Source organism: Monodon monoceros, unplaced genomic scaffold (assembly GCF_005190385.1).
Source record: "Monodon monoceros isolate NGI ecotype Baffin Bay Population unplaced genomic scaffold, NGI_Narwhal_1 Super_Scaffold_3, whole genome shotgun sequence".
Taxonomy (NCBI): domain Eukaryota; kingdom Metazoa; phylum Chordata; class Mammalia; order Artiodactyla; family Monodontidae; genus Monodon; species Monodon monoceros.
In genome coordinates, this window is record NW_021703780.1 from 98,761,361 (window position 1) to 98,779,887 (window position 18,527).

At 47.9% G+C, this 18,527-nt stretch overlaps 1 protein-coding gene across 6 annotated transcripts in view; it reads right to left on the bottom strand.

Annotated features, from left to right (window-relative positions):
- Positions 1-18,527, bottom strand: part of CUNH3orf20 (chromosome unknown C3orf20 homolog) — a 92,074-nt gene that overhangs the window by 9,626 nt on the left and 63,921 nt on the right. For 2 of the 6 annotated variants that reach the window (XM_029242006.1, XM_029242002.1), the window contains one exon: positions 11,856-11,959. The exons of 1 other annotated variant lie outside the window; for it this stretch is intronic. In XM_029242006.1, the coding sequence (XP_029097839.1) occupies positions 11,938-11,959 (22 nt within the window). In that variant the 3' untranslated portion in view covers positions 11,856-11,937. Of the gene's footprint in view, positions 1-1,844; positions 2,083-2,935; positions 2,997-11,805; positions 11,960-18,527 lie in introns of those variants that run through there. 3 more of the 6 variants (XM_029242003.1, XM_029242005.1, XM_029242004.1) reach the window with 3 other exon arrangements.

Genomic DNA, 18,527 nt, shown 5'->3' on the forward strand with positions numbered 1-18,527 from the left:
TGGAGCTGTGGTGCTTGACATGTTATGTTTAATCACCACAGGCACTCTGTGTGGCAGGTATGATTATACCCATTTTACAGATGAGGAAACTGAGGCCCAGAAATTTGCCTGGGAATACATAGGCAGCGAGCAGCAGACGGTTGTGATCCCAGGTCTGTTGTAACCACACGGCTGGTGCTTTTCCCATTGCACTTAACTCAGGATCTCCCCAACCAAAATGGAGATGATTTCCCCCCAAACAGTGGCAGTCGCAGCACTGATGAGGGTTTGAGGGGTTCCCTGTGACCAGGGCACATGTGGGGCGGGTGGTAGAGCAGTATTTGTAACCCCCGGCCTTTCCTCTGACATTCATTTCAACCCCATTTATGGGCACCCTTTTTGTGCCAAGCCTTGGAGGGAACCTGGGGGGTCAGACACACTCAGGGAGCAAGCGAAAAGCATCACAGCTAGGACCGGCCGTGCAATTGTGGGGCCAAGTGCAAAGCGAAAATGCAGTGCCTCTCGTCTAAAAATTAAGAATTCCAAATTGTGACAGTAGAACATGGGGGTTTAAACCAAGCACGGGGCCCTCCTGAGTGTGGGTCCCCATGTGGCTGTGATGGCCGCACACTCGTGAAGCTGGCCCTGCGCACACCAGCACTGCAAAAACAGCACCTCCGAGTGCCCAGCCCACAGCCTGGCACAGAGTAGGAGCCAAGTACACATTCATTGAGCAGTGAGTTCCCCCAACTCTGTGAGATGGACACCTGATCATGAATTTGCAGCTGGGTAAACTGAGGCTCAGGAAGGCTCCCGTCTCTCTAGGCCTCACCAAAGCCCAGGTCGTGGCCTCCTGCTTGGCGTGCTGGCCCACTGTTCCATGTTGACCCCAATCCTGACCTTTGTTTTCCTGATCCCAGAAAGAAGGGGTAATGTTTACCACAGGCTGAAGTTTATTTTATTTTTGTGTTTCCCAATAATTGATTCCAACAGTTCCTACAGACGTCCTGCCGAAGGAAAACATGTTTTGCTCACTCAACCTTCGACTTCCTCGCGGCGCCAACGGTGGTGGGGGCCCACGGCCACAAGGAAAGCGTGGGGTGACTTTTCCCTTGGTTATTTTATTTTTTTTCCATCTCGCTGTCGGGGGACAACAAAACATGTTTTCCTTTTTCTCCAAAGGAAATCGGAACTTTCTTATTGACTACTTGTTGCCTAAATTTCATCTTCCTACTCCTGTGATTACCTTGGACTGGGTGAATTATGTGAGAAAACTTCAAAATAAAGGACTGTCTGTCACTTTACTGAAAGGACAACCATCACAACCAAAATTTTCATTCACATGAAGCCACTGATGCCACCGAAATTCACCTTGCCTTCCTCATCAGTGTCTGTGCATGCTCTTGAAGTGGCTTTATTATTCCAAGTTCTCACATTTTCTCATAAGGTTACCTTCTTCAAAGTGCAGGACTAGGGAAACTTACACAGATCCAATGTTCTGGTCAAGATGATGGCTGCCTGGAGTTCACTGAAGCAGATATGGGCGTATGGTGTGAGGTAGGGGTCAAGGATCTTTTCTCCCCCATGTGCATATTCAACCAATCCAGCAGCATTTATTTAAAATTCATCATCCTTATTCCACTCCACTGCAGTGTCTCCGTTGTCATAAATCTGGTGATGCCACCCATGTTGGTCTAGTTCTGGACTTTCTATTCTGTTCTCTTAGTCTAGTTGTCTATTTCTGTGCCAAGGCCACCTGTCTTAATCAATGTTGTGTCCACTGAAATAGATAATCATGGTTTGCTTAATAACTCCTCTACTACTGAACATTTAGGTTGTTTCCAATGTTTTATTTTTATGACTTGCTTGTACTAAGTCATGGTAATAAAAATAGCAATAATAGCTGAGACAGTGTGCCAGTCTCTGCTCTAAGTGCTGTCCATATATTAACTCGTTTAATCTTCACCACAAGCCTTGGAGGGAGGTGCTCTTGTGATCCCCTCTTTGAGAGACGAGGCCCTTGTGGCGCAGAGAGGGATGATGGGGCTGGAGTCTGGACCCAGACAGGCTGGCTCTGGGACCTGCACTTTCATCCACTTCCCCCTAGAATCAGAGAGTGGATGAAAGGGGAGTGTTGAAAGGGATGAATCAAATGTAGGCTGTAATGCCTTCCTCGTCTTCTGGAATTAATGAGGTGGCCTAGTGGCTGTGGAGCCTGAGAGCCCTGGGACCCCTCCCAGGCTGCACCACTCACTGGCTGGGTGACTTTGGGCAAGTGATGACTCCTCTTTAAGCCTCGGTTTCCCTGTCCATAAAATGGAGATACTAGATCCACTTGTCTGGGCTATCGTGGGGCTCACGGGAGGTTCCCAGTCCTGTCTTAACTGCCTTGACTGATGGCCCAGGAGCCTCAGTGGCCCCAGAGGGCTCTCCCCAAAGAAGTTTTTGATTTGCAGCATTCTGGGCTTTCCTGTTTCCTGGAGCAGCTGAGGGCATGGCTGGTGGCACCCCAGAACCTGCTTCTCGTGGCCTCTCTCTGCATTTGGAGATCTGAAGCTCTGGGCTTTCCTGACCATCAGCTCCCCGAGGTGGGTGCTCTCCTGGACACCCCTCCCCATTCACTGGGCGGCAACTCCCCCCCTTAAGGACTCTGCCCTCCTGACCTGCAGGCCTGAGCGCGCGTCTGATGATGTTGCCAGCCTCCTGCGGCTGGACCGTGAGCTCCGTGAGGCTGGACCTTGCCGTGGCTCCACTGACAGAACCAGGCACAGGCTCACAGCAAGTGCTATTTGCTGAATGGATGAATGAACCTTATCAAGCAGTTACCAGCCACCAACCATCCTGGTTTGCCCAGGACCAAGGAGTTTCCTGGAAGGCAGGACTTTCAGTGCTAAAACCATGGATGACTTGGTGAAACCAGACAAGTTGCTCACCCTGAGTTACCACCGCAGGGCAGGCCTTGGGTCCAGCCTTTACAGTCACTGCTGGATCTATCCTCGTGTCTTAGGTTGGGGCCCCTAGAAGCAGAGCCCAAGTCAGGGATCCAGGTGTATGTGAATTATTGAAGAAGTGCTCTCAGCAGGAGTGAGGGATACAGGGAGGGCAAAGGCAAAACGCCAAGCGAGGCTGTGGCCCTGGCTGGAGACTGGCCTCGGCGCAGCTCTGGAGTGCCAAGAGCACCACAGAGTTAGCCCCACCTTGAGGGGAGGGGGCCCTGGAGAAGGGTGGCAGCCAAGGGCAATGCCCAGGAGAGGGGCAGCAGCTGTCAGCCATTAGGAGCCATTATCACTGCAGCTGAGGGACAGGGGGCACTGTCCTGCAACAGGGATCAGACCGTGGCACCCAGTGTCCACTGGACTTCATAACAGCCATGGAGGGAGGTCAAGTATGGGTATATCCCTAACAACTCTTTTAACCTAAAACCAGCCAGTGGAATGAAATCTGAAGTCCTTACATCAGCTGCTGGCCCCCGTCTCTCTCCTCCCCACCATCTCACTGAACTCCCAGGCACCCCGGCCTCTTCTCTTGTCCCCGTGCACATCTTTGCCCGAGCACGGCTAGTGTCCTTGCAGTTTTCTCCCTCTCCCTTGGCCCAGCTCTCTCCCTGGCTGCCTCCTGCCCGTCATTCAGGTCTCAGCTCAAACGCCACCTTCTTGGAGAGGCCAGGGCACCCCACCCATATCCCCTCAATGCTGCTAGTGACTCTCCACCAGGCGACCCAGGTTATTTTCTTCCTGGCACTCGCCACTATCTGAAATGACTCTATTTATGTTCCTCAATTGCTTTACGTCTGTCTCCATCTCCAAACACAAATTCTCTGAGGGCAGCAAGTCTTTCGCTTCTGTAGGGACTCAATAAATATTAGTCTAATGAATGAGCATGTCCCCACTTTACAGATGACAAATGGAGTCTCTGAAAAGTCACAGGACTTAAATGAAAGGTCACCTGCTGCTGAGTGGCAGAACTGGAGATCAAACCGGGCAGACCACAAGGCTGGGCTCCCAACCACCAGGCTGTCCCACCTCCTTTGCCTCCTTTGCCGTGATGGTGGAGACGGGGTCAGATTGTGCATCCCCGGCGTCCCAGCTCCTGGCTCAGAGCCTGGCCCAAAACACGGGCTGGCAGATGCGTGGGGAGCAGACGAGTGACAGGCCACTGATGAGAAACCCTCCTTGCCTCTTAGAAGGGGCAGCGGAGGTGGCTGTGCTCCACCTGCATTTCCTGGGGACTCGGGAGTCCCCCTAGCCACAACACATTCTGTGATCAGAATGCACTGCGGTTCCAGGGTGGGGTGGCAGATGCTGTCTGCTGGGTGATCAATGTGAATAATAAACTTGTAGACTTAATAAGCTCGAGTTAACTTCTCTCCCTTCAGTGACGAATGGGCTTCCCGGAGCCCATAACTCATGCTGTCGGCAAGCCTCCCTCCCCTCCGCAGCCATCCAGCCCCAGCCTGCTGTGAAACATTGCCCAGGGAAGGGGAGGGACCTGGGTGCAGCCAGGGACTTATTTATGGCAGGGAACACAGGGCTTTCAGGGAGCAGCAGGGTCTTTCTGGGTGGTTTCTGGCTCCAGAAAGGAGATGGCTGGGGGTGAGGGAGGTGGGCGATCAATCTGCCACCAGTGGCTGGGGGACCATGGGTGACTTCTTTCCCCTCCCGGACCTCCTGTTCCTCGTCCGTCAAGGAAGATAATAATAACCTGGGCTGTTCCAAGAATCAGAGATGTGATGGATATAAAAAGTGCTGGACAGGGCTTCCCTGGTGGCGCAGTGGTTGGGAATCTGCCTGCTAATGCAGGGGACACGGGTTCGAGCCCTGGTCTGGGAAGATCCCACATGCCGCGGAGCAACTAGGCCCGTGAGCCGCAATTACTGAGGCTGCGCGTCTGGAGCCTGTGCACCGCAACAAGAGAGGCCACGACAAGGAGAGGCCCGCGCACCATGATGAAGAGTGGCCCCTGCTTGCCGCAACTAGAGAAAGCCCTCGCACAGAAACGAAGACCCAAAACAGCCAAAAATAAATAAATAAATAAATAAATAAATAAATAAATAAATAAATAAATAAAGTGCTGGACAGTGGGGGTGGGTTTGATCACTTCTGTTTGCAAATGTGTGAAAACTTGGGAGAGAAGATCAGGTAGCTGTGAATAGAGATTGCAAAGATCCTTGGCCTACACTCCCCAAAGGGTGGTCCTCGGACCAGCAGCCCCGCATCTCCTGGGGGCTTGCTAGAAATGCAGACTCTTGGATCCTGCCCCAGACCTGTTGGACCTGAATCTGCATGTTAACGAGATCCCTTGTGATCCTGTTCATGTTTCAGGTTGGGAATCACTGGCCTAGACCAAGCATGGACCATCAGTGACTTTGGTGCTTCCATTGACCAGTCCCCTGACAAGAGCAGACATTGCTAATCAATCACAGCACTCTTGCCAGTGGAGCCTAGAAACGGCCTCAGAATCCCTTTCTGCATAGCAGCCTCTGCCACTGCTCAGAGCTGGCATGCAAGGTGGAAACTAGTTGTTGTCCTGGTCTCCCAAATCTTTAACCAGGATCAGGAAACCCAGCCCAGTCCCTTCGACACAGTTTCTGGAACCAGCACTATTCACAGAACAGGGAAGGTAGCATGAGGCACGGAAGAGGCAGATATGGGAAACTGAGGCAGGGAGAACCCACAAGGCTCAGTGAGCAGTGGGATGCCTGCTCATGTGAGGTGAGGCGTGGACACTGGAATACTCCTTGGAGGGTCTGCCAGACTCCCAGCTCGGCAGAGAGATAATGACCTCCTCATATGGGCAGACCTTCATAAGAACCTCTCAAAATGGCTTTTAAGAAAAAGTATTTACTACTTAAATTATTGGAGCTATAAAAACTGACTGTGAAAGTCAAACAATACAGAAGTGACATAAAAATATAACAATCTTGCCCTTAACGATCCTCTTGCCCTGGGGTAAACAATGTTAGCAGTTTGGTGAATAGTTCTTTCCATTTTACTCTTTGCTCTTTCAAAGCATGTTTACAAAAATAGATCACGCCATGTACCTGACTTTGCAACTTGTTTTTTGTCCAGTAATATACACAAACACGGTTCCAGGTCCATACATATGGCTGCCAAATATTTTATAGAATGAATGTCCCAGGATTCATTCAAGCATTGCCCTATTGATCAACACTTAGTACGTGCCTTTTTTCGAACAAATACCCTTGTACCTATCACCTATGTGTCTGTATGGTTTTGCTGGATCAAAGGAGACACATTTTAAACTTTAATAGAAACCGCAGATTACTGTCCCAAAAGACTGTGGCGACTCACACTCCCACCAGCAGTGTCAAAACTGCTTGACTGCCCCCCTCCTTGCTGGCACTGGATGTTATCAATATTTAATATTGTTTTCCAGTCTGATGGGAGAGAAATGGCATCTCACTGTTCTTTTTGTTTGTGTCTCCACCACTGCCTGAGCACGGAGCGGCTCTGCATTCATTTATTTATTGGCCATTTGCATTTCTGGAGCGAATTGCCTGATCAGAGTCTTTGCCTGTATTCCTTCCTCTATTTTTGTTCTGTATTTTTAGGCACTCTTTGTATGTTACTATTAACTCTTTGTCTCATAAGCGGTCCACCTCTGTGCCAAAAAGAATTCCACAAGAGGAAGCAAGAGGAATAAATGCAAATCCTTCATCTTGGGTGGGCACACGCGCAGTACCTTGGACAGAGGAGGCACGGCTTCTTGGCCGCTCACGGCGTCAGAAGTCGGGGGGCTCGGGGGAGGTAACGGGGGACAGCTTCTAAAACAGCTAAATTGGGACAGAGGTGCATTCATAGAGGGAAGGGATTTAAAGTGCTGTTCCCACTTCTGGGGAAGGCATTCAGCTCTGACCCGCTGCAGAGTGGGGAGGAGGGGGCTGGAGCTCCCTTCCCATGAGTAGCTGGCCCTGCTCAGCCTGGAGCAGAGCAAGGCTATCCCAGGACTCAAGGAGCAGATGGGCTATGGGCCCAGGGGCAGGGTGGGGGCTGGTCCCAGCTGAGAGTGAGGAGGAATTTTCTCCTTAACCCCCTATTTTTTCAAATTGTATCTCAAGCACCTCCTGCTCCTTTCCCTGCTTTATCTTCTCATGGTGCTTATGATTTCTAACATGCTATAAACATTATTAATTTTGTACATTGTCTGTGTCTCCTCACTAGAATATGAGCGCACACATTTTTGTCTATTTTGTTCACCACTGTGTCTCCTCCAGAAGCATTGCTATTGTTTCTCCCAGGCTGAGCCATGCAGAAGTGGGTTAGGCTGATATTAGGTAGTGAGCTCCCCATCGGAAGAGGTGAGCAAGTGGAATCTGCCTGGCCACCTATCAGGCTTTCTGTGTAGGGGATCCCAGTATTCATCTGTGATCCTCTCATCAAGGTGAGAGCCAAAAGGGCCTCTAGATCAATGGGAGACCCCCTGGGTCTCCCAGGGCTTCGAGGGGCCTGCATGTCAGCCAGCTGGGACACCAGAGCTCTCCAACTGGGTCAGCTTCTGTTTATGTCCTCGTCCTGGCCCATCCTGAGCCTGGCCCCACCCCCGGTCAACCCTTGTCCAACCTCAACTCTCCCCCCCAGCATGAGGCCCTCATGTTTTGGAAAATCGACCGGCATCACACCAGACTGAAAATATCTCAAAATATCGCTTGTGACTTCCTCCTGTTCCTGAGGCCCCCCGCCTGGGCGGGCAGCAACCTTTCCCTTGCTGCTGATTTTCAAGAAAGGCTCTTCCATCGCTGGGACACAGGGAATTTCCAGTATTTTTCTTCCTCTGCTCTCTTTTTTTTTTTTTTGGCCTTCAGACTCTTACATTGTGTTGTCCTGACGCAGCTCAGGCAGTGTTTGGCCCCAGAGGCCTGGGCTGGGTCAGTGAGGCTGGACCAGCAGCCCCGGCTCCTTGGGCGCAGGAACAATGCCTCCATAATTCACTGAAAACTCCCCTCGGATGACTTTTTCCTGTTGCTGATTGTCTCCGTGGTCCAGGCCCGCACAAACTGCTTTTTCCTGCAGCTAAATTTAAAAGAGCCAGACCTTGGAAACAGTGCCCCGGGCTGGCCTCGCTGTAGGGGCAGAGTTGGGGGAGGCTAAGTAGACGCAGAGCCCGCCAGCCTGAAATATACACATCGACAAGTGGCCGCAGCCCTGTCCTCATTTTATTCTGCAAACCACCTTAGAGCCTCTCCAGCTACAGTCACAGACCTTGGAGTTCAGAAAAGCCTCCTGGTTCTGTAGAGGTCAGAGAGGCCCCAGGTGCTATCCCAGAGCAGGGCAGCAGGCAGGTCTGGGGGTCCACAGGGCAGCGTCAGACCTCGCCAAGCATTGGATTCACAGGGTGAGGAAGAGGAGCTTTGTCTCAGGCAGAGTGGAGCAGGGAGGGCACAGGCGGCCAGAAGGAGTGAGCCCCTTACCACTGGGGGTTGCAAAAAGAAGGGGCATGGCACCCCTGTAGCCATGGGGTTGGGAAAGGCACAGTTCTGAGGCCCCCACCTCCGTTCATCTCCCCCCCCTTCCCACGTGGCTCTTTCTTGAGGCCTGGGGGCCCAGCCCGGCACCACTATCGGTGTCACCCTGGATCAGCTGCCCGTCCGCCAGGGGACCTCACCAGCCCTGTCACCTCTCAGTGTCGGTCCCCATATCCCAGGGCTGCTGAGCGGCAGAGGGCAGACAGATGGCCCGCAGAGGGGGGCCTCGACGCGGGAAGCCCTGGCAGACGGGCAACTACGCAGCGCTGCTCCGGACCCCTAAGGACCAGGGTGGAAGGAGTGAGGTCAGTGTGAGTGTGGGCAGGTTGCGCCATGTGGAGACGCCCCCCAGTGGACTGGGGACCACAGGACACGGACCTGAGGCTCTCAGGCGGTCCAGAGCCCAGTGAAGTTGGCGGTGGGGGGAGCAAAGGTTGGATCCCACCTATTCCTACTTCCTAGAGGAAACGGCCAGGTGATGAGAAGGAAGAAGGGAGCAAATATCACAGACAGAGGCAGACACAGCACGTGCCCCAAACGAAATGACAAACCTCACAGCAACCCTACAAACACACTAATTAAGAGACGTTTCCCAGTTGCTGGGTATTTACACATCACCTCAATGATGTTTGTCACGTTTATTTATTGAATGTCCATTACTAGACCCATTCACATTTTCAACTTAGATGTATTTAAAAGAAACTTTGATCACTGTTTAATTTGCCATACGTACAAGGTCACAGTAGACTGGAGAGACAGAACGTAAAGCGACATTGCTAAATTCAAGCCAAACACTGTTGCCTGCAAAGGCCCTGAGCTTCAGACCCCATCCCTTGGTTAAGAAGGGAGATTAGCAAGTGTCAGAGAGGTTTTAAAGATGGCGTAGCACCCACCCAAGACTCTCCTTGATGTAATGGGAGGGCAGGAAGAGGATGGAAGGAGTACCTTTCTCACACTGTGCCCTGTCTGCTTCCACCTAAAATGAATTGCTTACAGCTGGTGACACAGCTGACAAGTGTCCTTGAAAGTACTAGCGAGGTGAGAATCCCAGCCATCCTCGGGGAGTCCCCTCCTGACCTCCCTCCCCACACGACCCCCAGGCCAGCTTGCAGAAGGGTCCCGGATCTCAGGCTGGGAAACCCCAGGATCTGGTCATACCCCAACTGTCAAGGTATGTGATCCTTTCTGGAACCTCCTTTACAGCTTGCACCTCAAGTGCCTCACGTCTCCGAAAGCTCCTCCCTGAGCAGAGAGGTCCCCTTCCTCCTTCTTTCACCTGCACAGGTGACATGCCGCACGGGAACCTGGGGGAGGTGGCATCAGTCCTCTCCACCTAGGTGACTACAGGGCATCTCTAATGAACACAAACCTAACCAGTTCCTAATCCCCACCCCCAGGCAGGCTCCTCTTGCAGCCTCCCCAACTGCAATAGCATCTCCATCCTTCCAGAACACTGGAGTCATGTCCACTGTCCCTCTTCTCTCCTCAGCCCAAATCCAATCTGTTAGGAAATCCTATTGGCTTCCAGATCTTCAAAACACATCCACACTCTCCCTGCGCCCACCTTGCCCCAGATTGTTCTTCCCAGCTTTGGAGGAGGAGAGACCCAGGTTAGTATTTGTGGGGAAAATTGTTGCTTTTTATTTTTTCTGACATTCTCCTCTCCTTCCCTGTTTTTTTCTTTTCCCCTCTGTCTCTCTTTTCCCATTTCCAGTGTTTTAATCTCTGTCCTAAGCACAAGCTTTGTAGTCAAAAGGCTTGAGTTCAAATCCTGGCTCTGCCATTTACTGTGCATTTTGGGGCAAGTTACTTGACTTTTTGGTGTCTCAATTTCCACTTCTAAAAAATGAAGAGAATAGAAAAGCAAAGTCAGAGATACTACCCAAGGTCAATACTTATTCTAAAGCTACAGTAATCAAGACAGGATGGTACTGGCAAAAGAACAGACAGATCGGTGGAACAGAAAAGAGAGCCCAGGAACAGACCCACAAAGATAAAAACTGATCTTTGACAAAAGAGCAAAGGCAACACAATGGGGAAAAGACAGTCTTTTCAACAAATGGTGCTGGGACAACTGGGCATCTATGTGCAAAAAAAAAAAAAAAAAACTATACACAGATCTTACACCCTTCTATAAAAATTGACTCAAAATGGATCACTGACCTAATGTAAACTGCAAACTATACAACTCCTAGAAGATAACACAGGAGAAAATCTAGATGACCTTGGGTATGGTGATACCTTTCTAGATACAACACTAAAGGCACTATTCATGAAAGAAATAACTGATAGGCTAGACTTCATTAAAATTAAAAACTTCTGCTCTGCAAAAGACAATGTCAAGAGAAATGAAAAGATAAGTCACACTGGAGAAAATATTTGCAAAAGACACATAAAGGTCTGTTATCCAAAATACACAAATAACTCTTAAAATGTAACAACAAAATGAACAACCTGATTAAAAAATAGGCAAAAGACCTGAACAGACACCTCACCAAAAAAGATATACAGATGGCAAATAAGCATATGAAAAGACGCTCAAAATTATATGCAAATTATATGAAATTATGAAAGCGTAAATTAAAACAACAGGGACTTCCCTGGTGGCGCAGTAGTTAAGAATCCTCCTGCCAATGCAGGGGACACGGGTTTGAGTTCTGGTCCGGGAAGATCCCACATGCCGCGGGGCAACTAAGCCTGTGCGCCACCACTACTGAGCCTGCGCTCTAGAGCCCATGAGCCACAACTACTGAGCCCGTGTGGCACAACTACTGAAGCCCGAGAGCCTAAAGCCTGTGCTCTGCAATAAGAGAAGCCACCACAATGAGAAGCCCGTACACCGCAACGAAGAGTAGCCCCCACTCGCAGCAACTAGAGAAAGCCCGCACGCAGCAACGAAGACCCAACACAGCCAAAAATAAATAAATAAATAAATAAATAAATAAATAAATAATAGATTATGATTATATGAAGGAAATGATTAAAAAACAGCAACAATAATGAGATAACACTTCACGCCTGTCAGAATGGCCAAAATGCAGAACACTGACAAGACCACTAAACATGGAGCAACAGGAACGCTCATTCATTGCTGGTAGGAATGCAAAACGGTACAGCCAGTTTGTAAGATAGTTTGGTGGTTTCTTACAAAACTAAACATACTTTTACCATATGGATTAGTAATCACACTCCTTGGTATTTTCACAAATGAGTTGAAAACTTATATTTTCAAAACATAAATGAAAACCTTCACATGGATATTTATAGCAGCTTTATTCATAACTGCCAAAACTTGGAAGCAACTAAGTCCTTCTTGGGTGAATGAATAAACTGTGGTCCATCCAGACAATGGAATATTATTCAGTGCTAAAAAGAAATGAGCTACAGGACTTACTTGGTGGTCCAATGGCTACGACTCCACACACCCAACTCAGAGGGCTAAGGTTTGATCCCTGGTTAGGGAACACATGCCGCAACTAAAGATCCCGCATGCTGCAACTAAAAAGAAAAAAAAGAAAAATCCTGCATGACACAACTAAAGATCCTGCACGCCACAAGTAAAAGATCCTGCATATCGCAGCAAAGCTCCCACACACAGCAACAAAGATCCCACATGCCACAACTAAGACCTGACGCAGCCAAATAAATAAATAAATATTTTTAAAAAATATATTTAAAAAATAAAAAGCATTAGTACATTATAGCATTAATACCATAGTTAAACTCTGAACAGCAGGGACACTGACATAACAAAGAGTAAAAAGAACAGAAATGAGCTACCAAGCCATGGAGGAACCTTAAATGCATATTATTAAGTGAAAGAAGCCAATCTGAAAATGTTACAAACTGTATGATTCCAACTATATGACATTTTGGAAAAGGAAAACCCCCGGACAGCAGGGCTTGAGGGGAGGGAGGGATGAACAGGTGGAGCACAGAGGATTTTTAGGGCAATGAAACTACACTGTGTGACACTATAATGGTGGATACACATCATTACATCTTTGTCCAAACCGACAGAATGTGCATCATTGAGAGTGCACCCTAATGTAAACTACTGGCTTTGGGTGATAAAGATGCATAAGTGTAGGTTCACCAATTGTAACAAATACACCACTCTGGGGGCCGATGTTGATGGTGAAGAAGGCTGTGCTTGTGTGTGTGGTGGGGACCGGGTGGGAATAGGGAGTAAATGGGAACTCTCTGTACTTTGGGCTCAGTTTTGCTGTCAACCTAAAACTGCTCTAAAAAGCAGAGTCTATTTTTTTAAAAATTGGAGAGAACGAGAGTCCCTTCCTCCTGGGCCTAATGTCAGGCCTTAACGGGGGCATATGAGGACGGCTCCCAGTGCAGAGTCTGCAAGAAGTCCATTAATTTGGAGACCAAAGGAAACACAGGGTGGGGGCTTCTGATTGGGCAAAGTCATCCTCAACATATGGCGGGAGGTGTAGGCTGTGGAGGGCTGTGCACACACGGACCTGCCTCTGGGGACTCTGGCTTTTCCTTTTCCCCTCAGGATCCTCTCTTCCGATTTACTAAGAGCAGCCCCCCTGCACCCCGAATTCTTGCTGTAGACAGGTCCTGTCCCAGTCCTCAAATCCAGTGGCTTTCAGCTTTTTGTGACCCATCTCCCAGGGAAGAAAGACGTTTTACATGAGGATTAAAAGAGCCAACAGCCATGGCGGCTCCACATTCCCTGAGCTCTCCCAAACCCCTCCTTCGTCTCTCACAATGACCGAGGTGTGGGTGCTACTCTTCTCCACGAACAGATAAGGAAACAGAGGGCTGGAAGGTGGCACAATGCATCCGAGGTCATGGGCCCGGGCAAGAGGGCTCTGGCCCAAGGCCCACCTTGAGTGCAGTTTTTGGCCACTGCACTCAAGGTGACTGAAATAAAGCTTGTGGCTTTATTATCTGCAATGCACCCTATTTTCTATTCCAGTTCTCTTTTTAAAAATGCAGAACACAACTCATTAAATGGATTTCACAGCTCACTAGTGGGTGTTCACCTGCAGGTCCTTGGCAGCATGTGTTGGTTCTCTGAGACCCCAAGTGCCTGGGGTGCACCCACTGGGTCCTCCCCAACCTGTCAGCACCCCTCCCAGCTCCCCCCTCCCCACTTCGCTGTCCTCCAACCCCACAGGGCCAGGAACAGAACGACCCAACTTCTCTCCCACATGTGAGCTGACAGCTCCGGGGCAGCTCACAGTCCCTGTAGCCCCAGAACTGGGGAAGCCAGGGAGGGCGCCTATCCCCATCTCCCTGGTGGGGAATGTCATTGTGATGCAGCTGGCGAAGGAGCTTCTGCCTAGAGGGGCTTTCATTTCCGCAGTCTCGAGCTGTGGGGCGGGAGGAGATGGCTCAGAGATAGGGAGCTGCTGCTGGGCTGGTGCTTTATTCGTGCTCCCCAGCAGCCAGCCAAGCTCCTTAACCCTTGATGGAGCTGGAGACTGGGAGACAGCCAGCAGTGGGCCTTGCACTGGAGCTTGGCATGGGGTGGGGCTCTTCAATCACCTAGTTATTAATAAATAGTTATTCTCATTCACGTTTGCTGAGCATGAGCTGAGTCTTTCCTCTGCATTATCATACAGAATCCATCCACAGACCTGGAAGGTTGTTACTGTGATTTTCCCCACTTTACAGAGGGGGAAGTGGAGGCCCAGGGACCAAAGTTGCTTGCCCACTGTCCAAAGGCTTGGACAGGAGGAGCACAGGGTTTTGTTTTTTGAAGGGGGAGACACTTTCAGGTTCTGGGGGAGGGATGTCAGGGGCCTCAGCAACTGGGAGCCTTGGATTTATCCTGCATCTTCCAGAGACCTCCTGGGCTCTCAGCAGAGAGGCTCCATCCTCTCTCATGCAAACCCCCTGCTCTTTCTCCTGCCTCAGTTTATTCCTGGCATTAATGCCGCTGTGCTGTGCATCTCATGCTGGTTCTCATCCACTCGAGCTGTGTGTTTATGACCCCCACGTCGCTGTGCGTGCAACCTGGCCCACTGCTTCTCACTGTGAGAAGTTGACTTTATGTGTTGTTCCTGTGTCCAGCATCTTGGTGAATCCATATTAGTTGTTATTTGTCTATTGATTCTTGGTTGGTTGTTCCATGCAGATGACTGAATCACCTGCAAATAATGGATGTTTTTATAATTTCCTTTCACATCCTTGTATCTCTTTGCTATGGACATTTGTGTTTCTCCCCAAAGTTTATACACTGGAGCCCTAACCCACAATGCAATGGTATTTGGAGGTGGGCCTTTTAGAGGTAAGCAGGTTTAGATGGGGTCATGAGGGTGGAGCCCCCTAAGGAGATTGGGGCCCCTGCGAGAGGAAGAGACCAGCAATCTCTCTCTGTGCGCACACACCAAGTAAGGCCAAGCCCAGGAAGAGGGCCCTCACCAAGAACCCAACCATGTTGGCACCCTGACCTTGGACTTCCAGGCTCCAGAGGATGAGAAATAAATGTCTGTTGTTTAAGCCATACACTCTGCAGTGTTTTGTAAGAGCAGCCTGAACTGACTATGACACTCTTATTTCTCTTTCTTTCCACATAGCGTTCAGGATTTCTAATACAGTGCTGTTGACTGTAGTATCCTTATCTTGTTCCTAACTTTACGGAGAATGCATTACAGTGTCTCCACTCAGAAAAATGTTTGCTGCAGGATTAAAAATAATTTTTTGAGGTAAAATACACATAGAAGTTGCCATCTTAGGCATTTTTCAGTGCACAGCTCAGTGGTATTAAATACATTCACATTGCTGTGCAGCCATTTTCACCATCCATCCTCATAACTCTCTCCACCTCGTAAAACTGAAACTGTCCCCGTTAAACACTAACTCTCCATTGCCCTCCCCATAGCCCCTGGCAACCACCACTCTACTTTCTGTCTCTACCATTTTGATTTCTCTGAGTACCTCATATGAGCGGAATCATGCAATATTTGTGTTTTTGTGACTGGTTCATTTCACTCAGCTTAATGTCCTCAAGGTTCATCCATGCTGTAGCATATTGCAGAATTTCCTTCCTTTTTAAGGCTGAATGATATTCCATCATGTGTACAGACCACAACTTTGATTATCCATCACCTGTCAATGGGCCCTGGGGTTGCTGCCACATTTCAGCTATTGTGAATAATGCTACTATGAACATGGGTGTACAGGTGTTTTTTGGAGACCCTGCTTTCAATTCTGTTGGGTATGTACCTAGAAGTGGAATTGCTGGAATATATAATTCTATTTTTAATTTTTTGAGGCACCACTATACTATCCCATAGCAGCTGTACCCTTTGACATTCTCAACAAGAGTAAACGAAGATTTCAATGCTTCCACATCCTCACCAACACTTGCTGTTTTCTGGCTTTTTGATAGGAGCTCTCCTACTGGGTGTGAGGTGGTATCTTGTAGTTTTGATTTGCATTTCCCTAATGATTAGTAAGTTGAGCATCTTTTCATGTGCTTATTGGACATTTGTATGCCTTCTTTGGAAAAATGACTATTCAAGTCCTTGGTTCAATTTTGAATGAGGTTCTTTTAGATATTCTCTATATATTCTGGATATTAATCCCTTATCGGATATATGATTTTCAAATATTTTCTCCCATTCTGTGTACTGACTTTTTACTCTGTGAATAGTGTCTTTTGATGCACAAAGTTTTTAAAATTTTCATGAAGTCCGATTTGTCTATTTTTGCTTTTGTTACGTGTGCCTTTGGTGCCATATCTATGAAATCAGTGCCAAGTCCAATATCATGATGCTTTTGTCCTGTGTTTTCTTCTAAGAGTTTTATTTTTTTAGGCCTTACATTTAGGTCCTTGATCCATTTTGAGTTAATTTTTTAGTATGGTGTTATGGAATGGTCCAACTTCATTCTTTTGCATGTGGATACCCAGTTTTCCCAGCACCATTTGCTGAAAAGACTGTTCTTTCCCCATTGAATGGTCTTCGCACCCTCATTAAAAATCATTTGACCACATATGTGAGGGTTTACTTCTGGGATTGCTACTCTATTCCATTGGTCTATATGTCTATCATTATGCCAATACCACACTGTTCTGATGACTGTAGTTTTATAGTAAGTTTTGAAATCATGAAGTGTGAGTCCTCCAGTTTTGTTCTTTTTCAAGATTGTTTTGGCTATTCAGGGGTCCTTTGAGATTCCATATGAATTTTAGGATGGGTTGTTCTATTTCTGGAAAAATGTCATTGGGGTAATAGGAATTGCACTAAATCTTACATCACTTTGGGTAGCACTGACATATTAAGTCTTCCAATCCATGAACGTGGAATGTGTTTTCATGTATTTATGTCTTTAGTTTCTTTCAGCAAGGCTTTATAGTTTTCATTGTATAGGTCTTTCGCCTCTTTGGTTAAGTTAATTCCTAAGTGCCGCATGTTATTCTTTTTAATGCTATTGTAAATGGAATTGATTTTATAATTTCCTTTTCAGATTGTTCATTGTTAGTGTATAGAAATGCAACACTTTTGCATTTTGACTGTATCCTGTTCCTTTGATAAATTCATTAATTAGTTCTGAAAGGTTTTTTTTTGGTAGAAGCTTTAGGATTTTCTACATACAAGATCATATCATTTGTGAACAGAGATCATTTTACCTCTTCTTTTCCAATTTAGATGCTCTTTATTTATTTTTCTTGCCAAATTGCTCTGGTTAGAACTTCTAGTACTATATTGAATACAAGTGGTGAGAGCAGACATCCTTGCCTTGTTCCTGACCTTAGAGGAAAAGCTATCAATCTTTCACTATTGAATATGTTTTCTGTACATATGACTTTCATTATGTGGAGGTAGTCTCCTTCTATTCCTAGTTTGCTGAGTGTTTTTTTTGTTTGTTTGTTTTTTTTTGCAGTACGTGGGTCTCTCACTGTTGTGGCCTCTCCCGTTGCGGAGCACAGGCTCCGGACGTGCAGGCTCAGCGGTCATGGCTCACGAGCCCAGCCGCTCCATGGCATGTGGGATCTTCCTGGACCAGGGCATGAATCCATGTCCCCTGCACCGGCAGGCAGACTCTCAACCACTGCACCACCAGGGAAGCCCAAACTATCATACTTTTTAAACTTAGAATTTACACTTTGTTTTTTGTGATTTCTTTTACTTATTTCATATTGCTAATACATTTCCCTATGTACTTAGGTATACTGACTGTGCTTACTTTTTTCTGGTCTTACCAACAGTCCTGCTTCAAATGGTATTTCTTGTCCAGTTTCTCATCTTCTTTTGCAGTAAATGATTCTTCTTATATATTTATTTATCTTGGCCTTTGAGCTCAAATTTCCTCGATCATGTCAGCTACTCTGATTATGTGTTTTGGGAAGTATAAAAGGACAGGTCCCATTATGTCAGAGTTGTAAAGGGATGAGCCACACATGCCACAGAACTTCAATACTCAGATTTGCTGTCGCCCCACCAGGCAAATCCTCTGGATAAGTTATGACCTTAAAAACCCCTGGGGGAAGCAGCACCATCTAAGGGGGCTTTTCCTTGCCTTGTAACCAGAAGCCCCTGAAGTCTAGAGGGGAACGGGAGAAGGCATGAATGACCAAAGGTACCTGGTCAGTCAGCATCTGATACCTGGCCAGTTAGCACCAGCTTTCATCAACATCCTAATGGACAAGGCCTTTACACTCCTTCAGTATCACCACTTGCACCTGTACTAGTGGCCTGGCCTATTGCTGTTGTTGCTACAGGGAAGAAGCAGGTGAAGACTGTCCCAAAGCTATGTTGAGGAGACGCAGGACAGAGCTGAAAGGATTCCATACTATCCTCCATTGCCACCTCCACCTCCTGTCCTCCTCAGGCTGCAGCCACCCACATTACCCACATAAACCACTGCAAAACATGTTTAGCCTTCTGGGGTTTTCTCAAAGGATTTAGGTCTTGGTACCCATGCTTTTTTCTTGCTTCCACAGTTTCTCTGGGGTTGATTTGCAGGGAAGCAGCCAGCAGTCCATGCCAGTTTGCCATGTTCACAAGAACCAGAATTGCTCTCAGTGGATGTTTATATCTTGAGGAGTGGACACCTTGCTGGCTCTACCTCTGCTCCCATTGGTCTTTGG